At 36.2% G+C, this 23562-nt stretch overlaps 4 protein-coding genes across 9 annotated transcripts in view; 2 read left to right on the top strand and 2 right to left on the bottom strand.

Moving 5' to 3' along the window:
* Positions 1–2951, top strand: part of LOC105215580 (putative uncharacterized protein DDB_G0279653) — a 41193-nt gene extending 38242 nt beyond the window's left edge. For all 3 annotated transcript variants that reach the window (XM_011189581.3, XM_029042457.2, XM_054232201.1), the window contains exon 7: positions 1598–2951. In XM_011189581.3, the coding sequence (XP_011187883.2) occupies positions 1598–2404 (807 nt within the window). In that variant the 3' untranslated portion in view covers positions 2405–2951. The remainder of the gene's footprint in view (positions 1–1597) is intronic.
* On the bottom strand, positions 2938–3697 carry LOC105215581 (uncharacterized). Its single transcript, XM_011189583.3, has 3 exons — positions 3504–3697; positions 3203–3444; positions 2938–3147 (listed from the first exon to the last, which is right to left on the bottom strand). Exons 1-3 carry the CDS (start codon positions 3622–3624, stop codon positions 2959–2961), a joined length of 552 nt encoding a protein of 183 aa, XP_011187885.1. The 5' UTR covers positions 3625–3697; the 3' UTR covers positions 2938–2958.
* A 1266-nt stretch (positions 3698–4963) lies between these two features.
* LOC105215578 (uncharacterized) lies at positions 4964–8465 on the top strand. 2 transcript variants are annotated; one of them, XM_011189578.3, is made up of 5 exons: positions 4964–5107; positions 6175–7092; positions 7158–7280; positions 7430–7561; positions 8259–8465. In XM_011189578.3, the coding sequence occupies exons 2-5, from the start codon at positions 6799–6801 to the stop codon at positions 8340–8342; spliced, it is 633 nt and encodes a 210-aa protein (XP_011187880.2). In that variant the 5' UTR covers positions 4964–5107; positions 6175–6798; the 3' UTR covers positions 8343–8465. The 2 variants fall into 2 exon arrangements, with proteins under 2 accessions (XP_011187880.2, XP_028898297.2); XM_029042464.2 differs by having other exon boundaries at positions 5093–5107; positions 6084–7092.
* A 1064-nt stretch (positions 8466–9529) lies between these two features.
* LOC105215579 (tetraspanin-9) lies at positions 9530–23175 on the bottom strand. Of its 3 annotated transcripts, none has more exons than XM_011189579.3 (6): positions 22914–23175; positions 12835–12933; positions 10599–10790; positions 10323–10517; positions 10105–10262; positions 9530–9914 (listed from the first exon to the last, which is right to left on the bottom strand). In XM_011189579.3, the coding sequence occupies exons 2-6, from the start codon at positions 12895–12897 to the stop codon at positions 9674–9676; spliced, it is 849 nt and encodes a 282-aa protein (XP_011187881.1). In that variant the 5' UTR covers positions 12898–12933; positions 22914–23175; the 3' UTR covers positions 9530–9673. The 3 variants fall into 3 exon arrangements, with proteins under 3 accessions (XP_011187881.1, XP_011187882.1, XP_054087214.1); XM_011189580.3 differs by lacking the exon at positions 22914–23175 and adding an exon at positions 15475–15867; XM_054231239.1 differs by lacking the exon at positions 22914–23175 and adding an exon at positions 13340–13358.
* Between the last annotated feature and the right edge of the window lie 387 nt (positions 23176–23562).

Below are 23562 nucleotides of genomic sequence, written 5' to 3'. Positions count from 1 at the left end.
TTTCTATGAACAATAATTCACACTAAATTTCGTGAAGATATGTAGTAAAATGCGGAAGTGTTCCATACAAGCTCTTGATTCCGATAGTTCAATTTGTATGACAGCTATATGATATAGTGGTCCGATATCGGTTAGTTCCGACAAATGAGCAGCTTATTGAAGAGAAAATAACATCTACAAAATTTCAAAACGATATCTTAAAAACTGAAGGACTAGTTCGTATATACACAGACAGACAGACAGACAGACGGACGGACAGACAGACGGACGGACAGACAGACGGACATGGCTAAATCGACTCAGTTCAACATACTGATCATTTATATATATACTTTATAGGGCCTCCGACGCTTCCTTCTGGGTGTTACAAACTTCGTGACTAATTTAATACTCGTATACCCTGTTCAGGGTATAAATATTAATAGATTTCAAAAAAAAAGTAAAGTAAAGTTGGTTTGTTGGTTTAAGAATTGAGATTGGCGATTCGCCATACTAAAAAAAATTGTTAACTACTACTTATCAGAGCTGTTAAATCTGTTCAAAGTATCTAATATTATATGCCATAATGTATATTAATGTAAAAGGTATGCTAAAAAATAACGGGAATTTTAAATTTCACTGGTTTTTGGGAGTCCAATGGTCAATTTTTTTTTATTATGTTGAATTTTCAATTTTCAGCTGTACGCATTGCTTACTTTGTCTGTAGTAGCTTCTTAAATTATATGTGTTTTTCTGAGCTTGACTTTTTCTTATTTCCATACATAAAGAAAGCACTTTAAGGGCCGTCGTTTTACAATCATGCGAGAAATCGCTGAAAAAGCCTAAGGATATACAAAAAATCGAGTTTGGGAAGTGTTGTGAGTGACGATTGGAAGAAGTGCTGGTATATTAAAACAAACGAATAAATAAATATTTTTCTGAAAAAACAAAAATTCCCGTTATAATTCGAACACACAAGTTTTTACAAGTACCTACATATATACCTCTAGCTCATTTAACTCAATTTCGCACTAACGCAGCGTTTTCTTAGAGAAACTTATTAAAACAAACGAGCCGAAAAAATACAAGCTTTTTCAATGCAATTTATTTTTATTAATATTTTTATTTATATATGTATGTATGTATATGTATATGTAAATATGTACCCACACAAACATAGCTTTATTTGAATATGCATTTTAAATGCTTAAACTTCACTTAGTTAGCTGATTGCGCAAGCGCTTCAACAAAACTATAAAAATTTATATTTATTTATAATAACAAAAATTCAGACATTGAACACGAACGCCGATAATGTAAATACATACATACACACTTACATAAATGCTAAAAACTAAAACTCTGTAAAAGGCAATAGAAACAAAATACTCATACGCCCTGTTGGACACTCATGCCGTTGTGGTTTAGCTTGAAGTGTTCAGCAGAATTGACCACGCAGCAGAGTTTTAAATACATAAACATACATATATGCATCTATATATATATATGTACAACCAACAATATACTTATATGCATGCATATTTACTTAGTTAATAAGCTTTTCCAATTTAAATAATCAACAATTTTAATGACTTTCCGCTTGTCTACACCCCCACAGCCGCCGCAATTTGCCAGCTCACCGCCGAGAAATCAGCCGGCACAATATAACACAAACAACAATAGCAGCAACAACAACAACAACAACAACAAATTCAATACGCAACAACAGCAAATGCAGCAAAAGTCCAATAACAATTACAACAACGGCGCAACAACAGCGCTTAAAGCACCGACAGAGCAACCGCCGAAGCCACCAGCCACCCCTGTGCCCGATTATGATAATGTGGAAATACGCACAAAAGCAACAACAATTAGCAGCAGCGTAAGACCGTCATACGGTTATGCCAGCACGAATATAGTCACAAATGGACGCGATGCATCGAATGAGAACAACAACGGTACTAATAACAATAACAACGGCAATAGACGCACACTGCGCGCCGGCACCATAACCATCGGCGAATATGAGCAGCCTCAGCAGCGACGCGAACCGGCTAAATTTGATTTTGTAGGCAGTCCGCGGCGCAGTAATGGCAGTGCAACGGAAGCCAACGTCGATAATCTACAAACGGAACTGCAGCACACGTTGACGCGTTCGAAGCTCAAGAAGTCCGCCGAGCTGCTGGAGCATCAGAGCAACTGTCCGCTGCGCAGCAGTTACGAGAATTACGAGAATGTGGCCAGGAAGCTGCACGGTGTGAGCATAAATGAGGTGGCCAGCACGGCGCCGCCGCCCATGCGCATGAGTAACGGTACAGGAAATGGTTCAACGAATGGCATACTGAAGAATGGCAATCGTCACAGTGGCGGCGGTGGCGCAGGTGGCACGAAGCACTCGGACAAGACCATCAGCTTCGGTAATTGAGAGGAAGGAAGTCTAACTAAAGCTGTAAATGGAAAGAAGATTTTGCTTGTATTATAAAGCAGCGACTACGGTCGCAAGCTTGCTAAGTTATCTAGCCATATATTTAAAATGTTTATGTACACAGAAAAATAATATAATCTAGTGTTAATTTTAGTTGTAAGGGATGCTGTTAGTAGTATATGGTACTTTTTGTTTAAACAAATCTGGCAATTGTATATAATATGCGCTATCTAAAATTATAAAATGGTAAAAAATGCGAAAAATTCACAAAATTTCGGTTGTAAATGTCTCTCTCTCTTCTAATGCTCTTGCACTAGTTTACGAAAAATATTTGTAAATAAGAAGCTTCCAAGCTCTACACAAATTCGCTCAATTATCACATAGAGCTTATACATACATATATCTCTGTACATACATATACAATTCATTTAAATATTTCGTATCTTTAATACATATAAAATATATTTCCAAAAGGCAGCTTAGACATAAGCAATTGTTATCACATTTATAACTTTGTAATAAAATCATATAGATACATACATACAAATTGATCTTTATTGCTGGCTATAGTTCACGCATTTACTGGTGATCGAATGCGGCGGCGAGTGCACCAGCGCCTGCACTTCCTCCTCTTCGAGCAGCACATCTGTGCTGGAGAACGGACTACAGCCGGATATGTGAAAGAGCATCGGTTGCGCCAGTCGTATGGTGGCGATACGCTCGCGCCAGGTATTCCAGAACAACTGCAAAGCAACAAGCACTCAAACATAAATCCATATAACACGCAGGGTTGCTCACATTTTTATACATATGTCCACCGAATTCGAAGAACATCGGCTTGTCCTCATCGCCCACAATGCTTAGCCGCATAATGCAGCGTCCCTGTTTGCGAAAGAATTTCACTTGCAGAAATTGCAGCGGCAGCAGGCTGACCAGCTGGAAAGTTTCAATTTCCGGATCCATATTGTGGTAGCCGACGTCGTCAAGATCGGTCAGATCGAAATCATCGCAGCCGAATACGATTTTCGTTGGTGTTAGACCTTTGGAGAGAAAGCGTTTTGAAGGTTTCTATCCCAGCGGTTCTATTTAGTTGACGCACCTATGTGATATTGCCTAATGCCCAGCCCTTTATCGGTCACTTGCGTGAATGGATTCTCCACGATGACAGGCTCGTAAATTTCACGAAATTCCTCGAGCAGTAATTTTTGTATTCGAAACATTTCTGGTTTTTATATGTTTATGTGCTTATGTTTTGCTTTTGAGTTTTTTCGTTCAAATGAAGTGATTGAAGTTCATATTTTTTAATATACGATACAGGGTATTGATTTTGGATTTCAAAGAAATATAATACAATTTTTTAAAAATATACGCATTATCGAAAATTTATCTAACGTGAGGTTATAAAAATCAAATCAAATCTCCTTTAACGGTTTATTTCATATTCAAATAATCAGTTTTACAATATTCAGTGAAGCCTGGAAGCATTGCCCAATAAATCAGTAAATGCCGAATAGTCTGATGTTTCAGACATTTTCTGATATCCAAAAAGGAGGTTATGTTTTCATATTTGTTGTAGAGACACCGTTAACGCCCTGCATAGAATTTTCTAATAGGATTCAAATAGTCTTCAAATATTTTTAGTCTTATGACTTTAGTCTCTCAGTAAACGTTTCAGAAGGAGAGGATATTACTTCAAGGGGCTACACTGGCACTTTAATTCGATTTACACTTTCAAAAATATCTTGTAAAAGTGGAATTGTTGTATTTTGAATAATTTTTAAATGACAGCGTTCTAAAAAGCGATATCTAATAGTAATAAACCGTTGTAATTGAAATTTAAACGCATTTTTCTTTAAAAATTGCTGACGTCATAACTCAAAGAGAAATTTACCGATCGACTAAGTAAGTGATACTAAGTATTCTTGGGTATATTTAATATGTATGTAAATTAGGGTGATTCAAAAAAAATTTTTTTTCTTGCAAACAGGCTTAAAAGTTTCAATTCAACGTAAGAAGATGTCAGTTAAAATTTGAGCCCTTAATATTAATATTAAGACTGTCCGCATCGCGTGTTTCTATTTCCAGTAAGAATAACATGGAAAAATTATTCTCTGCACTTTTTGAATTTTATTGCTAGTCTGTCATGTATTATAAAAAAGAGACTTCCACTTGTCTTTGTAGAGAATTGAACGCTCTACAAAAAAGGTCTCCTATAATTTTTTGAGAAACCTAAAGTATACTGGTTCCCAGGTATCTACGACCTCGAAGTTATATTTAATATACAATGATATATTTATTTATTGTTTGAAAATTATCAATTTGGCATAAAAAACGACCATTTTTTACACAAAAAACGACACTTTTTCATAAGTATCAACAGAACGAAATTTCGGTAATTCGATTTTGGAAACAGGGTTATGACAGCTTTGAACTAAATATACCCATATGAAGCAGTTTTCCATACTTTTTTAACTCGACAAGGTCCATTAAAATAGTATTCACTGTATATAAATAGAAAGCACTGATATATAAAGCTCAACTCTGCACTCAGCGCACTGCATTAAAGCTTTCTTCGCTAAAGTGCTCTTACAAGCTGTCACACTCCTCAACCGGCTTATGCAAGTACTAACAGATGAAATTTGAACGTATAATTGAAATTAACACATCATTATTTGCATTTTGCAAACAATTGCTTGACAAACTGTAAGTACCAAGGAATTCAAACTCTGTCTTATTATATACATTATTTGATAATAAAACTGCAACGGAAATTGTTAAAAAATTATCTCTGATTGCTTGACCACCATTGAAATAAAATCTGCGTTCAGTGGAAATATAGAAATATAATAATAACAAAAAGCAAACCTTGAGAAATTTATTTTAAATGTTATTACATCACTAAGTCATACACGTAAATAGAAAATAATTAAATGTCAGCGGCTTAATTAAGCGCTTAAAAAATGCTCAACTAATGAATGAACGCATAAAAATACTTGCATGAGACACATTCATCAGCTTGGGAAAATACAAAACGATCAGCACGATGCTTGTCAAGATCATCATGAAGTATGAGTTAGTGATCATGAGTGCCATGATCTTCAAGCTTCGCGCGCTTGACGCTGGCGCTTGCGATGACGCCGAGGCAAACCAGCTGATTACACAATCACAATCACAATTTGCATGCCCATATGCAGTGACAACAACAATAGCAACAACAAACTACTTTGGTAAACTAAAGATACATATATTTATATATAATAAGCTAGTGTGTGCGAGTGATAAAGCTTGTAACAGAGTAAGCAGTTGTATATACATATAAGTTAGAGATAAAAAGCGGAGAGCAAAGATATTATTTGGAGAGTGAGATGTTGGTTTGCAGCATACGCAACTTGTTGACACCATGAGAAATCATTTGTGAATTCCGCATTTCATCACAACGGCAGTTTTATATACGAGGTGTGTTCAAAAAATAACGGGACTTTTCGTTTTTTTTTTTTTTAAGTATTTATTCATTCATCTACATTAATGTTATCGTCTTAAAAAAAGCTCCCATTCCATATTATGTAATAATGCCAGCGGGCATAATAAGAAATAAAAAAAAAATTGGTTCTTCAAAAACGTTAGGTTTTACAATTCCCGTTATTTTTTGAACACACCACGTATGTATATTTTCACTTAGACCTACAAATATTATTGCACACAAAACATATGAGTGTAACGAAGCCAACAGTGATGCTGATAAAAATGGCGCATGGCCTGCTTTCTTCTAGCTTACCGCAGAGACAGTACTCATGAATGATCACTTTTGGGCAAAACCACCTAATCATTGAAGTCAACAGTCCAGTGGGCCACTGGAGCAATATTCCATTTAAGCTATTCAATTAAAAATTTAACCAAAATTGTCGGACGACTGCATTGGTCATTGCATTTCCTTCCTCATTTTTCGCTGCTTTCAGCAACCTGAAATGACAGCTTTATGAAGCTTGGTCAGTGGGTAGACAGCATATGCTCGTAATCGCAGTAAAGTAAAGCGATCGCGTTTAAGCGAACTGAGCTGAAAGCCAAGTTTACAATAGCCGAATAGCAACAACAAAAAAGGTAAAAAAGCATTACATTTTCGAAACTGCAATATCAAGCCACTAACACATGCCTATTTGAGTATGTATGAAACTATCGAAATATATTTACCGTGTGTGGCAATGTCCAAGTCGCGGGCCAAGCCAATAAAACCGTTGCCTTCAGCGGCTCAGTCGAATTTTCGTGCTTGAACGTGCGCATGCGCATGCGCTGTAACATCACAACAGTTGTCTTGTCTTCTCGCAGCGCGTAAGAAACGCTTACAAATTTAATTCAGTTAAATACTTGTACCCGAAATTGACTTTGAAGGGCTTAACATGTTCGGTATTGTGACACAGTTGAACATTTTCTTTGTGCTCTTTGTGTTCCACACACAAGCGCATCCAATTACCAACAACAATGATGCGGCGCTTGTGCAATCGGGAGTAGACAATAGCCAACTTTTGTTTGAGGTCAACGGTGGCAGCGTCCAAAATACGCCCAACGCAGAGGACACCGCAACGTCGGCCGACAGTAGTCCAGACTTTCGCATCGACGAAGCGCAGCTGGCCGAGTATACGGTGCATTCGCAAGCCGAGGAGGGCGGCAGCAGCAGCTCGGGCGGATTTAGGGTAAGTTGATGCAGCCATACTAATTATCGAATTTTCTTATAATTCCCCATTATTTATCATGACAGATCTCTTTGTTGCCAACACAAGAAAAGACGGCCGAGTCAGTGAATCTGGAACAAGAAGGCATACCGTCGAAGGTACTTGGCACATATGACAAGACACAGAAGAAGGTAGCCGATTTGAGAAACGTGAGTATATGATTTTAACAAGACTAAGAAGCCTATTAAAGTCAATGCTAAATAAATGTGTTTTCTTGCGTAAATACATGCGTCAGATTTCATGTAGATATCATTTTTATAATTCCATTTAATTGTTATTATTTTTTTCTCTTCTGCAGCTGGAACCCATTGTGGACACCATTAGTGAGCACGAGAAATATGGCAATAACGGTGATATGTTTGATGGCATAGCACGCTCAATCGTGAACGGTTACGAGGCTTTTTCGAATCTACTCAACACTTTGATACAGGTGAGTGAAGCTTTCAATTTGACAATTTTGATAAACGAACGAACATAGCTACATACTTATTTACATAAGCAATAAAAAAATAAATATGTACATATATTTTTCGTATGTAAAGAAAGGCTCATAATATTTTTTGAGTAAATGGATAAGTGCAATAAAAGCTCAAGCTCGACAACTGAGCTTTCATGAAAAAGTTCAGTGTTTGCAGAATACAGTTAAATAGATCACAAATATTGTTGATAAATATATTTGATACATAATCTGTGGAGAGATAAGCGAAACCGAAAAACTTAATTCAGTATAATGAGAAGGTATAGATCGATAGAGTTAGCATATGTAAAAAGCCATATTTCAAGTACTTTCATTATATATTTTGATTTTGATGTAAAATCAAACGAAGATAACGGAATTAAAAATGTCCCTAAATCGGAAGTATCACTTATGCTCATGCGATTTTGACTACTTTTTTAAGATTTGATCAAATTTTTATTTGATCTAGTTTAGAAACTATATACCTATTGTTATCAGAGCACTAGAACACTTCGTGTAAATATGAACAATCCCGTTGTAAAAAAAGTTATTAACCGTTTTCGTTTATTTTTACATGAAATCATGTTGAAGAGCAGACAATTTGGTTGAAATAAAATTACTTAAAACGCAATGACTAAGTATAATTTCACACAATTCTTTAACTTTGCAGAAACCGAAGGATATCGCTCGTTCTATTTCGAAAGGCATCACAGCACAGCTGGATATTATTGGCGGCAAAATTGTTGGATTATAAAAATAAGCTCGATTCTATATAGTCAGTAGTTTTATTTAAGTTAGAAATAGTTGTTGTTTGTTTTTCATGATTATTTTTATTTTATTTTTAATGTATCAATAAATAATTTATTAGTTGTTTTAACATTTGCCTTTTTTTGGTTTACGTGGATAAATTCTATGAAACAATATTCCAAAACAATTCATATAGGAATGTTTTATAATTACCAAACTGAGTAGAATTCAAAAATTGTGTTTAATATTGATATTTTCTCTAATATTAAATTTGTTCTCCTTTAAAAGCTGATTATCAAATTAACTGTTTTTATTTCGAGCTGAGAGTCCAATTATTGCCAAAGCTCCTTTCAAATTAATTTTACTAACTTAATTAGTTTATCTTTTAGTATAATAGTTATAAATATTTGGCTAAAATTAGACTTTCGGTTCAATTAATATATTGCTTTTAAATGTTTTTATATGCTTCAAGATATTTATGAATATTACATACTTTTTTGGGAACTATATTGAAAAAACATTGCAGCATTGGATTCACCTATGCGCATTATGTTTGAATTCTACTTTCTTCTAAAAACATATGGAAATATAACAACAAAGAAAGAATAATGATTCCTAAACTGGTATAGCTTTATTAAATTTTAACTCAATTTGTTTATACCAGTTGTTTCTTTGATTCACCACTTTCCAAATTGTTGGCAAATCGAAGTTAGCTACAATTAAATTTAACAAATTCATGCTTGAAACGTTATTTAATATCAAAGCCCGATTTTACACTTATAAAGCTAGTAATTGCAGTAATAATTTTTGAAAATTAGCATAACCCGCTAGCTTACCGCTAGAAACAGTATAAACATAGATTTTCCATAATACTCGTCTTTTGTTGAAAATTATGAAGTATGTATCTTAACTGGCAGTTTATGCAGTTGATTTGAATAATACTAAATTCAACTGAAATTTCTTTTTTCACTCTAGCACTCATTATTCCCGATAGATTGAGTATTGCTCGCGCACATTAAAGTGTATCCTATAATAAATAGCCTACCTTTGACTACGTCGAACAGCGTAGCGCACTTAATCAATATTTTTGGCACAATTTGCATACAAGTTAGAGAAAATTGTATGACTATATAGTACTTGTTTTAGTACTAAACGTATAACTTTTTTATGACTAAATACATATACTCACATATATCAAATATTTTAGTTACTAATTCTATTCGTTTTTCACTGCGTTAAATCGTCGTGTTATTTATAAATATCTTAATTAAATGCCTTTAATCAATAAGATATGATAAGAATACTATCGTTGCGCTTAGCGTGCGGCTAAAGTCGACTTCAGTCCTCCCAGCTACTCGTTCGTGTTTGCGGATCAATCGAGGGTGAATACGATTTGTATGTCTCAGTTTCACGTTTATGTTTAACGGTGCAGAATAGCAACATCGATGTGATTAAGCCGAAGAGTTGTACGAATGCAATGCCCAAACCAACAGCACCGACGATATTCAGCTGGCCCTGGAACCAGGACTGCAAGGAGTGGGCGCAGCCTTTACTCCACCAGAGCGCGGGATTTTCGGATCTAAATGTGGAAAAATTGCTTCAAGTTAACTCTCCGTTAATCTATGATATATTGTTTCAATAAGGAATAACCCTCAAAGTCTTGCAAAGCAAGTAATCTTTTGGTTCCATACAATAAATTTTGGACCCAAGAGATCAATTCCGACTTTAAAGTTAATATTTGCTATTTATTTGTAACATCATATACTCACTTCCCACAATCGACTCGCAGAAAACTATCTCCAGAACCCTCCGTCAGTATGCTACGCGCCTCCGATGGACGACAGCATGATTCAGGCACCCAACGTTTGCCGCTCCACGATTGAATATCATACCAGTCCTCATACGAGGATACACCACAACATTCGAACTATTAAACGAAAAAGGATAAGCATTAAAACATAACAACAACAACACTTCTCCCACTCACCGATTGCTGCACACTATCCCAAATTGCCGCCACAGATGGCGCAATCAAACTGCCACGATCCGACGCATTATAATGACGTTCAATGCCGAAACGTAATTCGTTGGCGAAGGTGCGGCCCAAACCGCCACGAAAGAGGAAAGCAATCGCACCAATAAGGAATTCACTCAAGAAAAGCAAAACAATCAGCAGGAAATACTGTGAAAAGAGAGTGTCAAAGTCAAAAATTTATTAATTGAAACGAAACAATTGCGGACACTTCCGCTTCCGTCAACTTACCAGCACCAAGAGACAACGCGACTGCACCCAAGCACCACAGCAGCCAAAGAACGACACAACAAAGCCGATCACACCGATCGCTAAGAAAATCGAGTCTGCACTCAAGACCTGATGATCGGGCAGCAGTGTGGCGTAACCCTCGTACGACAGACGCAGCCACACGCCGACACCCAGGAAGGCACAACTGCAAAGCTGAAACGAGGTAGGAAGCAATAAAAGCGAGGGTTAGCGATGTACAAAGTTAAGTTTCATGATTATTATAAAATAAAATTATTTTTTTATTTATTAGCGCGGAAAGACACCCGAAATGCAAAGCTTTGCTTAAGTCGTTAAGGTCAATGTGGTGGCACGTCTGCCCGAGATGCGCACTTTTGTTGCTGAATTCGGCAGTTTTAGCTCTGCGTGGCGCAATAAGACAATCAAATAAAACCAAATATTATAAAATAAAACGAAGCAGACGGAATGAAATGCAGTTTCGCATGTGTGGCGCTCATTAGCAGCGACGTGTCGTCGGCGGTCATTCCAACAATACAACAATCTCCGACCAAAAAAAAAAAATTGTTATTCACAGTGTTGTTGTACAAGCGTCACAAAACGCAGTCTACAAAGTTTTTACAATGCCACAGTGTTGACGTTGATGCGCGTCTCGGCAGCTATTGTATAACATATCATTTCACGCTTAACACATCAACACATGCGCTCTGCTTCGTTAACTTATTTGGTGCATTATTATTGTTGTTGTTATTGCAGTGCTTTATATTTTACCACAGTTTGAAAATCGGAAAACACATCAATTTCCGCTGCAGACGAACATCAACTGCTTAAATCACACAGCGCCCAAACAAAAGGTGAATAGCACCTGGTGCTGGTGAACTGCAATCAAGTGAATCGGCATTTTGAACATCAACACAATTCCCATCATTCAGAAAAATTATTATATATTTCAATAGCTGGGAATTTTCAAAGTTGGCATTGAACACTTCATTCGCTTTTTTCTCGCTTTTGTTTGGGTGTTCGTTTTATCAATTGTTAATATGCGGCATGTACAAGCCTCTCTCCACAATAGCCGAAAATGTTAATATTTTTCTCATAATTATTAATGAATAATCTATTACTAAAGGAACATATGATTTCTATTGGCCAAGAACTCCTCGAGAATTGGGTTAACGACCTCTGATATACTTAAGTAATCATTTACAGAAGTAATCATGTGTTGAATCGAAAGCTCTGATGTGAAAATGATACGATTAATAAACAAAGTAAGCAATATTTAAGTGAATCTGAATATCAATAATATACCATTGAAATAGGGCAATATACTGATTTTCATTAGACTTAATATGCTAGGACATCTTGTCTGCTAAAGCTATGTTCATAGCAGTATTCTCTAAGTCCATTCGGACAACCTCGACGAACAAAAACTAAACTCTACAAGTCCCTCATCATTCCCGTGCTACTTTATGGTACAGAAGCGTGGACGGTGTCAAGATCCGATGAGACGGCACTAGGAGTTTTCGAGAGAAAGGTTTTGCGGAAGATTTATGGTTCCTTAATTTTTGGCAACGGCGAATACCGCAGAAGATGGAATGATGAGCTGTATGTGTTGTTCGACGACATAGACATAGTCCAGCGAATAAAAAAACAGCGGCTCCGCTGGCTGGGTCATGTTGTTCGAATGGACGAAAGTGCCCCAGCTCTGAAAGTTTTCGATGCAGTACCCGCTGGTGGAAGCCGGGGAAGAGGGAGCCCTCCACTCCGATGGAAGGACCAGGTAGAGAAGGACCTGTCTTCACTTGGTATTACCAATTGGCGCCAAACTACCAAAAGGAGAAATGCGAGGCGCGCTGTTGTGGACTCGGCTATAACCGCATAAGCGGTGTGTACGCCACCAAGAAGAAGAAGAAGTTTCGGACAACCTGACCTATCCAGCGTAGCCGCTGCCTTTTTATTTGCTGAATTATGTATATGACGTCGAATAACTCTTACAGCTCATCGTTCCATTATCTGCGGTATTCAATTCAATGCCAATGTTGCCTACTCAGTCCAAGTAGCACCTCTGGGCAAGACTGATTCTGCGTTGGAGGTTCATTCACAATAAATATATGTATATTTCGGAATTCGTAGAACCGACATTGATAATAAGCCGTTGTTATATACATTAGTTATGATATTAATATTTAAATGAGATCACACTAAACTCAGAATTTATGTGAGCAATTTCATTAAGTATGCGTACCCATAATATTATATTGAGCCAACAGAATGTCCGTCGAATGCATGTGTATCCTGCATTACCCATTTTGAATATGTGGTTTTATCTGTTCAATTTATATAGCTGAAAATAGAAAATGAGAATTTATTATATTAAATATTTTATGATAAAATGTTAACTAAAGCTTTTAAACACATTTCCTCTTAAATATTGCTACATGCATCCACTATTAAATTATCTTTGTCGCTCAGTTTATGAATAATAAAAAGAAAAAATAATTCTCAATAAATCTATTACATAAATGTCGCGCTCAACATCACAAATTCCTCATATGTAGATATAAACACCGACACCGCGCTCAGAATAAGGTCAATTTAAATTAACCCATAAAACATAAACAAATCATAATCAAGCGATTCCTCTGTGCGCCAACAACAGCTGTCACATGTTACAAAAATGCAAATTTATGTGCGAATTTAGAGAATTTAGAGCTCACCTATGTGACACCCTAAAACAGAGGAGTACTTACGCCCTTTATACCAAGAGTGTAGGTATGACGCTATAGACAATATGATAATAATAAAAATTACTTCCGTTCGCCGCCAAAACTAGGGGTCTGATCTGCATTCCAGTCTATGATAGCGAATTTGAATTTATTCCATTTGAGATATTTTATTACATAATCTCTATGACACGAATGCGTTGTTGTTGTTACTACCGGAATCGTTCTTAGTCGTGATAACGAGCTCATGCGCTTGTGAACCTCAGCACAGATCGTCTATTATGCTGATAGTGCGCTTATGTGTACATACCCGTATGTGCCATTTATATGTATTTGCAAACTAGCTATTTCATGATATAATCAAAAGCCTCATATCAAGCTGCTAGATAATATGCGCGCATTTATACATACGTGACTACTAACTATTTTAACGCAAACTAGACAGATTAGCTGCATTTGTGATAATATATTTTATCTTGCTGTGCGTTAATAAATCACGACACTCCTGTGCCACTTTGAATATGATATACATACAGTAGTTGTCAGCTGTCTCTAAGGTCATAGTCGCAACAGAGTTTGTTGAAATGAAATCTAAAAAATCGAGAAAAAATCGGCAGGCAATGTCGAATCCACAAATATCTCTAAAGATCTCTTTTAATTGTCGAATAACACCAATACACACACAGTCAACCACAAAGTTAGCCCAATCTTCTTACTGAGGGAATGTAATTCAATACGGATGAAGAGAAAGTATACAAACGCACCAAGTATCAAAAGGTTCCCAATTAGATATGTATGTACATGATCTAGGGAAATGTAGTGAAATGGATATTGCGCCCATAATTATTCCCATACTCTTAAGCACAGACAAGATGAGGTATTCTCAAAGCTTTTAAAAACAATACTCAATATGCTCCGGAATATGCTCCGTTCTGAGAATCACAGAAATTAAAGTCGCAAACAGTACCTACATACTTCGAGCGGCTATACCGAAATAGGATCGCCAATGAGTTTTAGTTAGACTTCTAATGAAATAGGGAAAATCTGCAAGTTATTAAGAGCAATAAAACCGAAGTCAACGAAGTTCAGAATCTTGACAAATGAACTATCCACACAGCAGTGGGCCTAAAAAAGTTCGACAACGTAAGACATGTAAATGCAAAGTCTCTTTGTGAACCCCTTACCTCTCAACTCTTTACTCAAAAGCGCTTTTGAATCTTAAATGTTCGTGAAAACAATGTTTAAAATACCTTTCGTACACCAAAGGCTTTAGTTCATGCTCACTTGCTGAATTGCTGACTTGTGAAATATTAGAAAAGTTCATCAGTACTACTATTTTCTACTATTCTGCCCTTGAAAATAATCAAAATTGCACAAATTAGCGTCATATATATAAATTGCAGCATCAAAAGGTCTTGCTTTCATCTAATACGAGTATATATATAGAACACTTTGTTAGCCAAAAACTGCCAACCCTTTGAATGCGCTCAGGAAAAAAAAACAAAATAAAATATATCCAGAACATCTTCTTAGTTAAAAAACTCTTATCTTTCTTATCTAGTTTTTTATCACCGTTTGAAAAATGCAAGGAGGCGGTTTACCCGGCAACAGGCAAATAGCATTATTAGAAAGCAGAAATTAAGTACTAAATAAAATTGCTCATAAGAGGTGAACTTATTCTGGTTTTATACATAACCAATAAATTATTGTTATATTGATATAATTTATTCACAATGCAAAGTAAACCAGTTGTTGAATATTTTAGAGAGAAATTTTGCATCCAATTTAATGCAAGATTTACAAACTGCCTTAAAATGTTAAATAGTGAACTAGCAAAATAAAGATATTTTTTAATTTTTTGTTGGTTGAATACACAGTTTTTGTTGTTTATTGAAACACCAGATTTTTGTCTTATCAAATAAGTTCTTCTCACATTTAATAAACTTTGTTTTCTTTAAGATTTCTCTTTCATTATAAACAATATATAAAACCTATATATTATATTTACATGAAGCATTTAAGTCATAACTCTTGCCTCGAAACACTTATTACAAAATTTGCTTTCTTTTCTTGACTTTAATTTATGAACTTGAGTATGAAGTATCGCAAAAATAACAATAATTACAGCACAGTAATAACAGAACCAACACACACACACATACATAGTTAATTATAAACTGTTGTCTGCTCTGCAGCAAGCAGCTAAACGCGCAAAGTATAGTTCACTGGGAAAACAGCGCAACGCAAATCACTTTCATCCGCGGCATTAAATTTAATGGTCAAACGCGATGGCTCAACTTAACCTCCTCCCGGCTCACACGGCGCAAGTCAACTGTCCGCCTGATGGCTGTAGATTGTGATAGAAACGCAAAGCGGAGACGCGTGCGCGCACAACGGCTCTTCACTGCAACGGCTGTTAGCGGATTAAACAGGCGGACCAGAGGTCAACAGCGACTGTCTGTGTTCGTTCGCCGGTGGTCGGTCACAAAAGAAAATCTCTGCCGCGGTACCGGCGACGAGTCGAAATTCAGTTGATCATTCAACCATCCAGCTGCACATTGTAATTTATATGCTCACTTGAACACACAGACACGTGTGTGTATGAGCAGCGTCGCGTAATTGTAATGAAAATTGTGAATTTTTAGAAACAAAAATCGTGTTTACACACAGCGTTGGCACGTACACAAGCACATGTGTGTCTGTTTGTGTGGAATTATTGCGCGAAAGCAGTCGCCAACTGTCGCCAGCTGGTGAATGCTGCTTCCACCGGTCCAAGCATGTGTACTGAGTCCCCCACCCCCTCATTACTCATACGACGGCGCGTCTACTCGGTGCTGAGTCGCAGTCGCAGTCGCTTATTTTCTAATTTAACTCAATAACATTTCTGTATAATAGCATTTTAAGCATTGTAAATTGCAATTTACCCAGCCAAAGCGGGGGAAGTGTCGTTGGGGAAAAACAACAACATTTTTTTTTTCGCTACGTTTCACTTGCATCAACAGCGTCATATAAACATTGAAGGGAACAGATAGCAGATAGCAGCGAGAACAGCATTGTTGACTGTGTTTCATCTCGTTCTGAGCGACGTTGTGTGGCAATGATTTAGTAGTTCGTGCTGATGCGGGTGCCTTTGAGGGTCATAGTATATAATTGAAATACGTAGATGTGTACATACTATATATTATACTTATGTTTGATATCATTGAGATTAGAAGAGAATTTCATTTATTTATAAAACATTTGTGTTTTTTACTTAGCTGCTACCAGACCCAAACATGGTTTTGTGGTGTTCTTATTGAGCTCAGACCAAGCAAAAGTGGTTTTCTGAATTCCGTACCGAAGAATCGATCACGTTGAACACAGTCCGCAGGCGTCCATAGCAGGCAGTTTCAGACGAAAACATTGTTAATATTCACGAATGCATTACTACATCAGTAATATTCATTTTGATAATCATAAAATGAATTGGATAGAGAAAATTGATATTCCCTAAAGATATCAATGGAACGTGTTTAACGTAATGTTTCTGAATATTTTGATTAATGGGAGCTACAGTGGAACTTCCCTAACTCGAATCACCATAATTCACAAAAAAAAACTTCGAGTTGGAGAGACTTCGAGTTATAGAATTTTCATTAAAACATATAATTTGTCAAAAAACTGTAAAATATGGATTTATATCCAGTTCTAATTATTTACTTCGCAAAAAGTTTTATATTCATACGTTGGTTGGTTGGTTGGTTGAAAAGGGAGGCGAAGAGAGCATGACCGCAAGCGGCCGCACTTAGGCCATTATTAGGCCCATTGTGCTCCCCGAAGGTACCCTGATAAGCGTCACCTGAACAACTCGGTCAATTTAACGAAGTTTCTGAGTTTATTCCATCCCTGCTGCCCAATTTCTTTTAGATTAGAGTAATGGGAGCCTAGGAAGATATCTCTTCTTAAACGACAGAAGGCCGGTCATTCGCAGAGATAATGCTCTAGTGTCTCATTATCTTCCGCGCACGCCCTGCATTCCGCCGATTCTGCTATGCCAAGTCTCTGCAGGTGGCCTCTTAGAGGCAGGTGCCCCGTGATAACCCCTGTGATACAGCTTAGTTCCCTTTTGCTTAAAGTAAGAAGTTTTTTGGTCTGTTCAGCGTCAACACTACCCCATATTCATACGTTAAAACATGTATTCTGTAATTTTGTTGGTTACAGTTTGTTATTGTTTGGCTCTTGACGTCTGTATCCTATGCCTTTGTTTTATGATTTTTGCAATTCTTAAATGTAAAATCATATTTTTTGTTCGCCTCCATATGATATATAGGGAATCTGTTAAAATTTTGCCTCGATAGTAAAATTTTAATTTTTGTATTATGCCCTGACCAAAAAGTTCGATTTATGGTAGGAAATTTGTATGAAAGTTGCCTTCTATTGTCATTTCAAGAGTTCGAGTTATGGAGATCTTCGAGTTATAGAAGTTCATGAATTATTATATTATTGTGCTTGCAATTGCTTTCACATCCACCGTATTCTCGGGATCTAACCCCTAGTACCTTTTTTCTATTCTCAATCGTCACAACTGTGTTTGAGAGAAAGGCATTTAACCTATCTCAGGATATCAGCGAGGTTTATATGAAATATTTTTTAATTTTTCTAAAAATACCTTAATTTATGAACTGTTCACAGCATACGCGGTACGTTAAAAAAATAACGGGAATTTTTGTTTTTTATAAAAAATATTTATTCATTAATCTGCATTAATGTTATCACCTTTAAAATAGGTCCAATTCGATATTATACACTTATGCCAGCAGTTATTCCAATCGTCGAAACACTGCTCAATCTCGAATTTCGGGATAGACTTTGGCTCTTTCGGCGATTTGTCGTTGCTTCTAAATCACCGCCCTTTTAGGAAAAAGTCACACGAAGACATGTCTGTCGAATATAATTTATTTTTTTAACATCTTAAAGCCTCAATTTATTTGTTTGAAATTGAGAACAGCTAAAAGTAACGAAAAATTCACATGCTATGAATATAAAGAGAATTCACACTAGGTTAACATTTGTGATAGTGGTGTGAAATGTTTTTTTTTTCAAACAACTTTAGTGGCCCACCTATAAATAGGTCAAGTACTAAATGTACATAAAGTTTTATACAAAGGCAAACAAGTGCGGTAAATAGTGGTAAATGCTTATACATACAAACATTTTGAAGATCCTTCAACGCTTCAACGGCGTCAATTAACTTATTTGCACAAAAGAGCTGCGAGCGTAGGAATTCTTTCCATTCAGCAGAAGGCAAATTTAAGTGATAAACGCTGTGTGCGGATTTTATTAATAACAAAGACAACTTGTTTAATGTTGTTGTTAGTGTTTTTGCTGTCGGCGAGTGTATTGAACAATTATGAATCAAGCATAAGTACATATGTGCTCTTACTTAGTATAGAAAATCACCGTTGTTCAGTTCCAGTTCCTTTGCGTGGAGCAACGGGTGGCATCTTCAAGCGCGCAACCGGTTTCAGTTTACAAGTGTCAAGTCAACTTATCACAATTGCAGAAAATATACGAGGCGGCAGCTGCATGTGTGGCTGCCACAGTGTTGCATGCAACAACAACAACCATTTTTTATTTAAATATGCAAGTGTCTTCAGTGGCATTACATTACATACAGCATTATCGGTACGCTTCATGCATTCAAGTGACCGCCGAGGAGTGTAATCATAAGGCGGCTTGAAACGTAAGTGCGTTGATGTGATTGTTAACTAACCAGCGAGCACACAAATTGCCACACAAAGCAAGATAATTGTTTGTTGCACTTGAAAGGTCATTCGCTTGTTCGCTGGTCAATTCTTTTATTTATTGTTGTTGCGTTCGATGTTTTCTTCTACATATAAATATCTGCTACACTCTTTCGAAAACCACCACTCGTATGGCTTATAATCATATTATAATGTTGCATGCAACAGAATTTTAATTCTTTACTAAAATGGTATCGGCGAATAAGGTCGAGAGCAGTGTCTGCTTTTCGCGGGTATTCGTGTTTGTTCGTTATAAATTTTCTGCTTTCAAGTACTTGTATTTTCATTAGCACTCAGGTAAAAGCTGCAGTTTAATTTAGCATAGCGAATTTACTGTCGCATCGGATGCTAAAAATCAATCTTTTTACACAAGTTAATGCTATGAAGCCCAGTAGGCATTACAATAGAATTTTATCTATATTTGATTACTTCGAAAATCGTTTAGTTTTGAAAATTCACTTTTTTTATTGATTCAACTAACATCAAAATATGGAAAGAGCAATTGGATATAGTAGACCCTGGCAAAGAATCTGAAATCCTTTTAAACTTTTTATGTTAGGTTAAAGCTGACAGAGTTTTCTATAAATGAAATAAGTTTAGACATGAATCTCATTTATATAAGTGGTTAATTTATGAGATAATACTAATGCCGATCTAGACGTATGGTATTCAAATCTGGGGAAGTTTAGCGAATTCAAATTTAAAAGTAATTCAACTATTTCAGAATAAAGTTCTAGGCGTCATGGTGGGTGCCCCTTTCTATGTGTGAAACGATGTTCTAAAGTTACTCAATGTAAAGGAAACAATCGAAGGATTTAGCGGGCATCATGAAAACATATTTACGATCCAACTGCTGGACTATAGTTAGTAATGTGTAAGATTAAGAATATACCACTTCCTAGACCTCGCCTTTCGATTCAATTAATGTAAATTTTTTATTTTTTTTTTATTTTTTTAATTTTATACTACCATAATTTATACAAATTGAATTTTCATATTATTGTTTCTTATAATTGAACTTAATTAAAATTTATAAAAAAATGTAGAAGACTTCTTCAAAGGCCTTTTCTATATTCATATATTAGTTTTTTATAAAAATCAAATGAAAATTAAATTAACTTTTTAGACATTCGCATTGTTGACTGGGTTCGATAGATCTAGAAGCAGTGACCTCAATAACTGTACACAATGGCTGAAGCAGCAAATAGTTGTGGTGGACGGGCGCAAATTCTAGTAAGCGACTTTCTTTCAACTCTTCTTACACTCTTTTCAATGCAATACATTGCATTTTTATCTTTTCATTTGTGTTTTACTATGAGTTTTCTTGTTTTGTTTTTATTTTCGTTTTTTATTTTCGCAAGACAAAGTATTTCGCTGCTTTCGGAACAGCAGTGTCACACTGCAACTGGTTTGGTGGCAATAAGCGCTTGCATTGAAGACTGCTTGTATGCAATTTATCGATTGACAGCAACAACAACAACAGCAGAACAACAAAAAAAAAAACAAAAAAAAACGAAATTAAGAAAAAGTCGAATTTCGCTAAAAATGGTGAAAGTTGTTGGAAATATGCATTTATATCGTGAGAAAATGCATTTACATAAATATTATTGTAGATAGGAACTCTAGTCCAACTATATTCAATTAAGTGTGTTTCGAAAATAGAGTACAGACCTATTTTTTTTTTAATAATACTAAATTGATTGAAATTAATTTTCGTAACTATTTTGGATTTTTTTAATGCATCTGAACTCACCCCCCTCCCCCCTTTTTGAGCAAATAACTTCGTTTATTTAATGCGACTCCTCAATCAACCGCACCTGTTGCCGATTTGACAAAAGATATGTGTGTAGAAGAAGTAAAGCCATAAACAAAACAAAAAACAAAAACAAAAAACAAAAGCAAAGCACTTGCATGGCTTCTTCCACTTAGAAAAAATGATGTGACTGCACTTTGGCTGTTCGCTCAACGCTTAATAAATTGATGGCATCTTGGCATTTGTACTGATTCGCTCATTTTTTATCAGCGAAGACAACAGGCGCACACACACAAATAAACACAAAGATTTACACTGGGATATTGCTCATACAAACACGTGTGGTGAGGGGAGCACAGCTGGGCGTATACTTAACACATAGCGCGCCTGCTGCAAATCGCTGGAAAATATTTATATATTTATCCATTTGTTGCTGTTATTTATCTATTTGTTGTTGTTGTTTTTGTTTTTTTTTTTTGCTATGTGTTATTAAGTGTGTGCGTGTGTGCAATAACTGCATTAGCTGCACATTTGTGTGATTTAAGTGAGTTGCGGCGACATCAACAGTTTGCTGCTACTGTGACAAGCTAATATTTATAAATAAACAAGCATTAACACAACAACAGCAATGACAACATGCAGCACACACAATGGGATGCATCCGCTTTAGTGCATCCGTTAATTTAGAAAAACAAAAGATTTGCAGAAAAAAAAAGATTATTGCATCTGTGTTGATTCGTGTGTGTGTGTGTGTGTGTGTGATGCTGTAAAATGCAATGTTTATTAAAATATTCCAAGAAAAATTAAGTGATAAAATATTTTTTATATTTTTTTATTTTCTTAATTAGAACTGATTAATAGTGTTTGCTTGTTTTTCGCAAAAAAATGTAAATTAAAATATTTTCTTCTGTCTACATAAGAATAAAAGAATGCTCGTCTCGAATTTAACAAATTAGGATTGTAGTTGACGTTCTTAATGCCAGAAATATCGTTGATTTATTTTATTTTATTGCTATAAAAACATGAATAAGTTCTATCTTTTTTAAGTGTAAAAATGCATACCACGAAGGTTAGGTTTAGTTGTCTGGCTGTTCACCAGAGGGAAACAAAATTCGATTATGATTGATGCCAGGATCACTAAGATTTGAAAATAGTTCCCTGAACATACTATAAATTTGTAGAGATTTTTCACTTATATAACCACTAATCGCGCGATGGCTCGAAATAGTGAGATCCAAGAAATCGTTGGCCCGTCAAAACCTTTAGGAATAAGTATAAATTAGTAGCTCCGTAGCCACTTTCGATTTACCTTAGGTCAGAAGGATGTGGCGTCTGCGCAATTGCTAGTGACTGACGAGAGATTGCCCAGCTCAGCCGGAATCGAGTAGCAAACCACAATAGTATAGCGGTGCGCTTACATGTTCCCATGCTATTGTCGATGATCATATTCATAGCTAACCTTGCGAGCTTAGCAGCCTTACAATTTCCCGCGTTTCCTCTGTGGCCAGTCACCTAGACCAGTCTGATAGTCAAGTAGCACGATGTCACGGATAGTGAAGATAAAATAGTATCGCTGCTCTACTATCAGAGTGAATCTTCACTTCGCTGAAGGTAGCTGCGCTCCGGAGCAATATATCCGCCACTTCCGCTGGAAAAACGCTGCAATAGTCGGCAATGCACGAATTAACTAATAATATATTTCCCCTGAAAACAATTACAACCACCAAGTTGAAATATTTTCTATGGAAAATCCATTAACTATTCGGAGATGGGTCAAAATCTATAGGTCCCGCCATTTGTTCGATAACATTAAGTCTCACATTTATGTCTAGAATAAAAATCTAGCCAAGATATATAGAATAAATAAATTTGTTCGCTATTTAAAACTATAAATTTAGTAAACTTTTAGAATGTTTATAGTTCCATTTCTTGTTTTAGTTTCTGGTGTGAATTAACTGAATAATTTCCATATTAATATGATACAATTTATGCACCAAATGTCATTGAAAGTATTATTTTTTATACTTCTGAACAACAACTTTATGCTTAACTTAAACTCTCCTACCTCTTCAGACACTTTAACACTTCTGCTCTACACTCGTCTCGTGCATTCAACACTCGCCAATAATCACAGTGATCCAACACTTCAAAACCACCAACAGCAAATTGTGCACATAAATAAATTCACGCAATTATCGAGTATCTAGCGTTCCGCGCCGCTTAAACACCTCAACTTTACGCGTACCGTTCTATACGCTTCGAGCGCTCAACAACAACTGAACGTATTAAGTGTTAAAAGTTCTTTGATAGCGTCAAATTACGACTGCGGCCAGCATGCACGGTCGACCAGATAAATAAATAGATACTTGTTTGCGAGATGCTCTACTCGTCGCCACCGCTACTTTTACGCCTAGGTATGCATTGCGGCCACAGTGAGCCCACAAAAAGGGGGACGCGCATCACTGCTACTATTGTTGTTGTTGTTGTTGCTAACACTGTTGCTGCGTCGCTATTTCAATTGCGCTTGTTTGCTGCGCTCTTTTGCCTCTGATAACGTTGACATTGTGTATAGTTAATGCATTGGCTGAGCGCTCGCGTTGCTTTTGCTTTTGCCGTTGCTGCTTGATTGTTGATTGACAGTGTTGACGTTGGCGTTGACGCGTCGCTGCCCACATTAGCGCAAAATGTTAGCTCGCTGAAATTGCTAGAGTTAA

This window comes from Zeugodacus cucurbitae, chromosome 5 (assembly GCF_028554725.1).
Source record: "Zeugodacus cucurbitae isolate PBARC_wt_2022May chromosome 5, idZeuCucr1.2, whole genome shotgun sequence".
Lineage (NCBI taxonomy): Eukaryota > Metazoa > Arthropoda > Insecta > Diptera > Tephritidae > Zeugodacus > Zeugodacus cucurbitae.
This window is presented reverse-complemented; position numbering and strand designations above follow the sequence as displayed.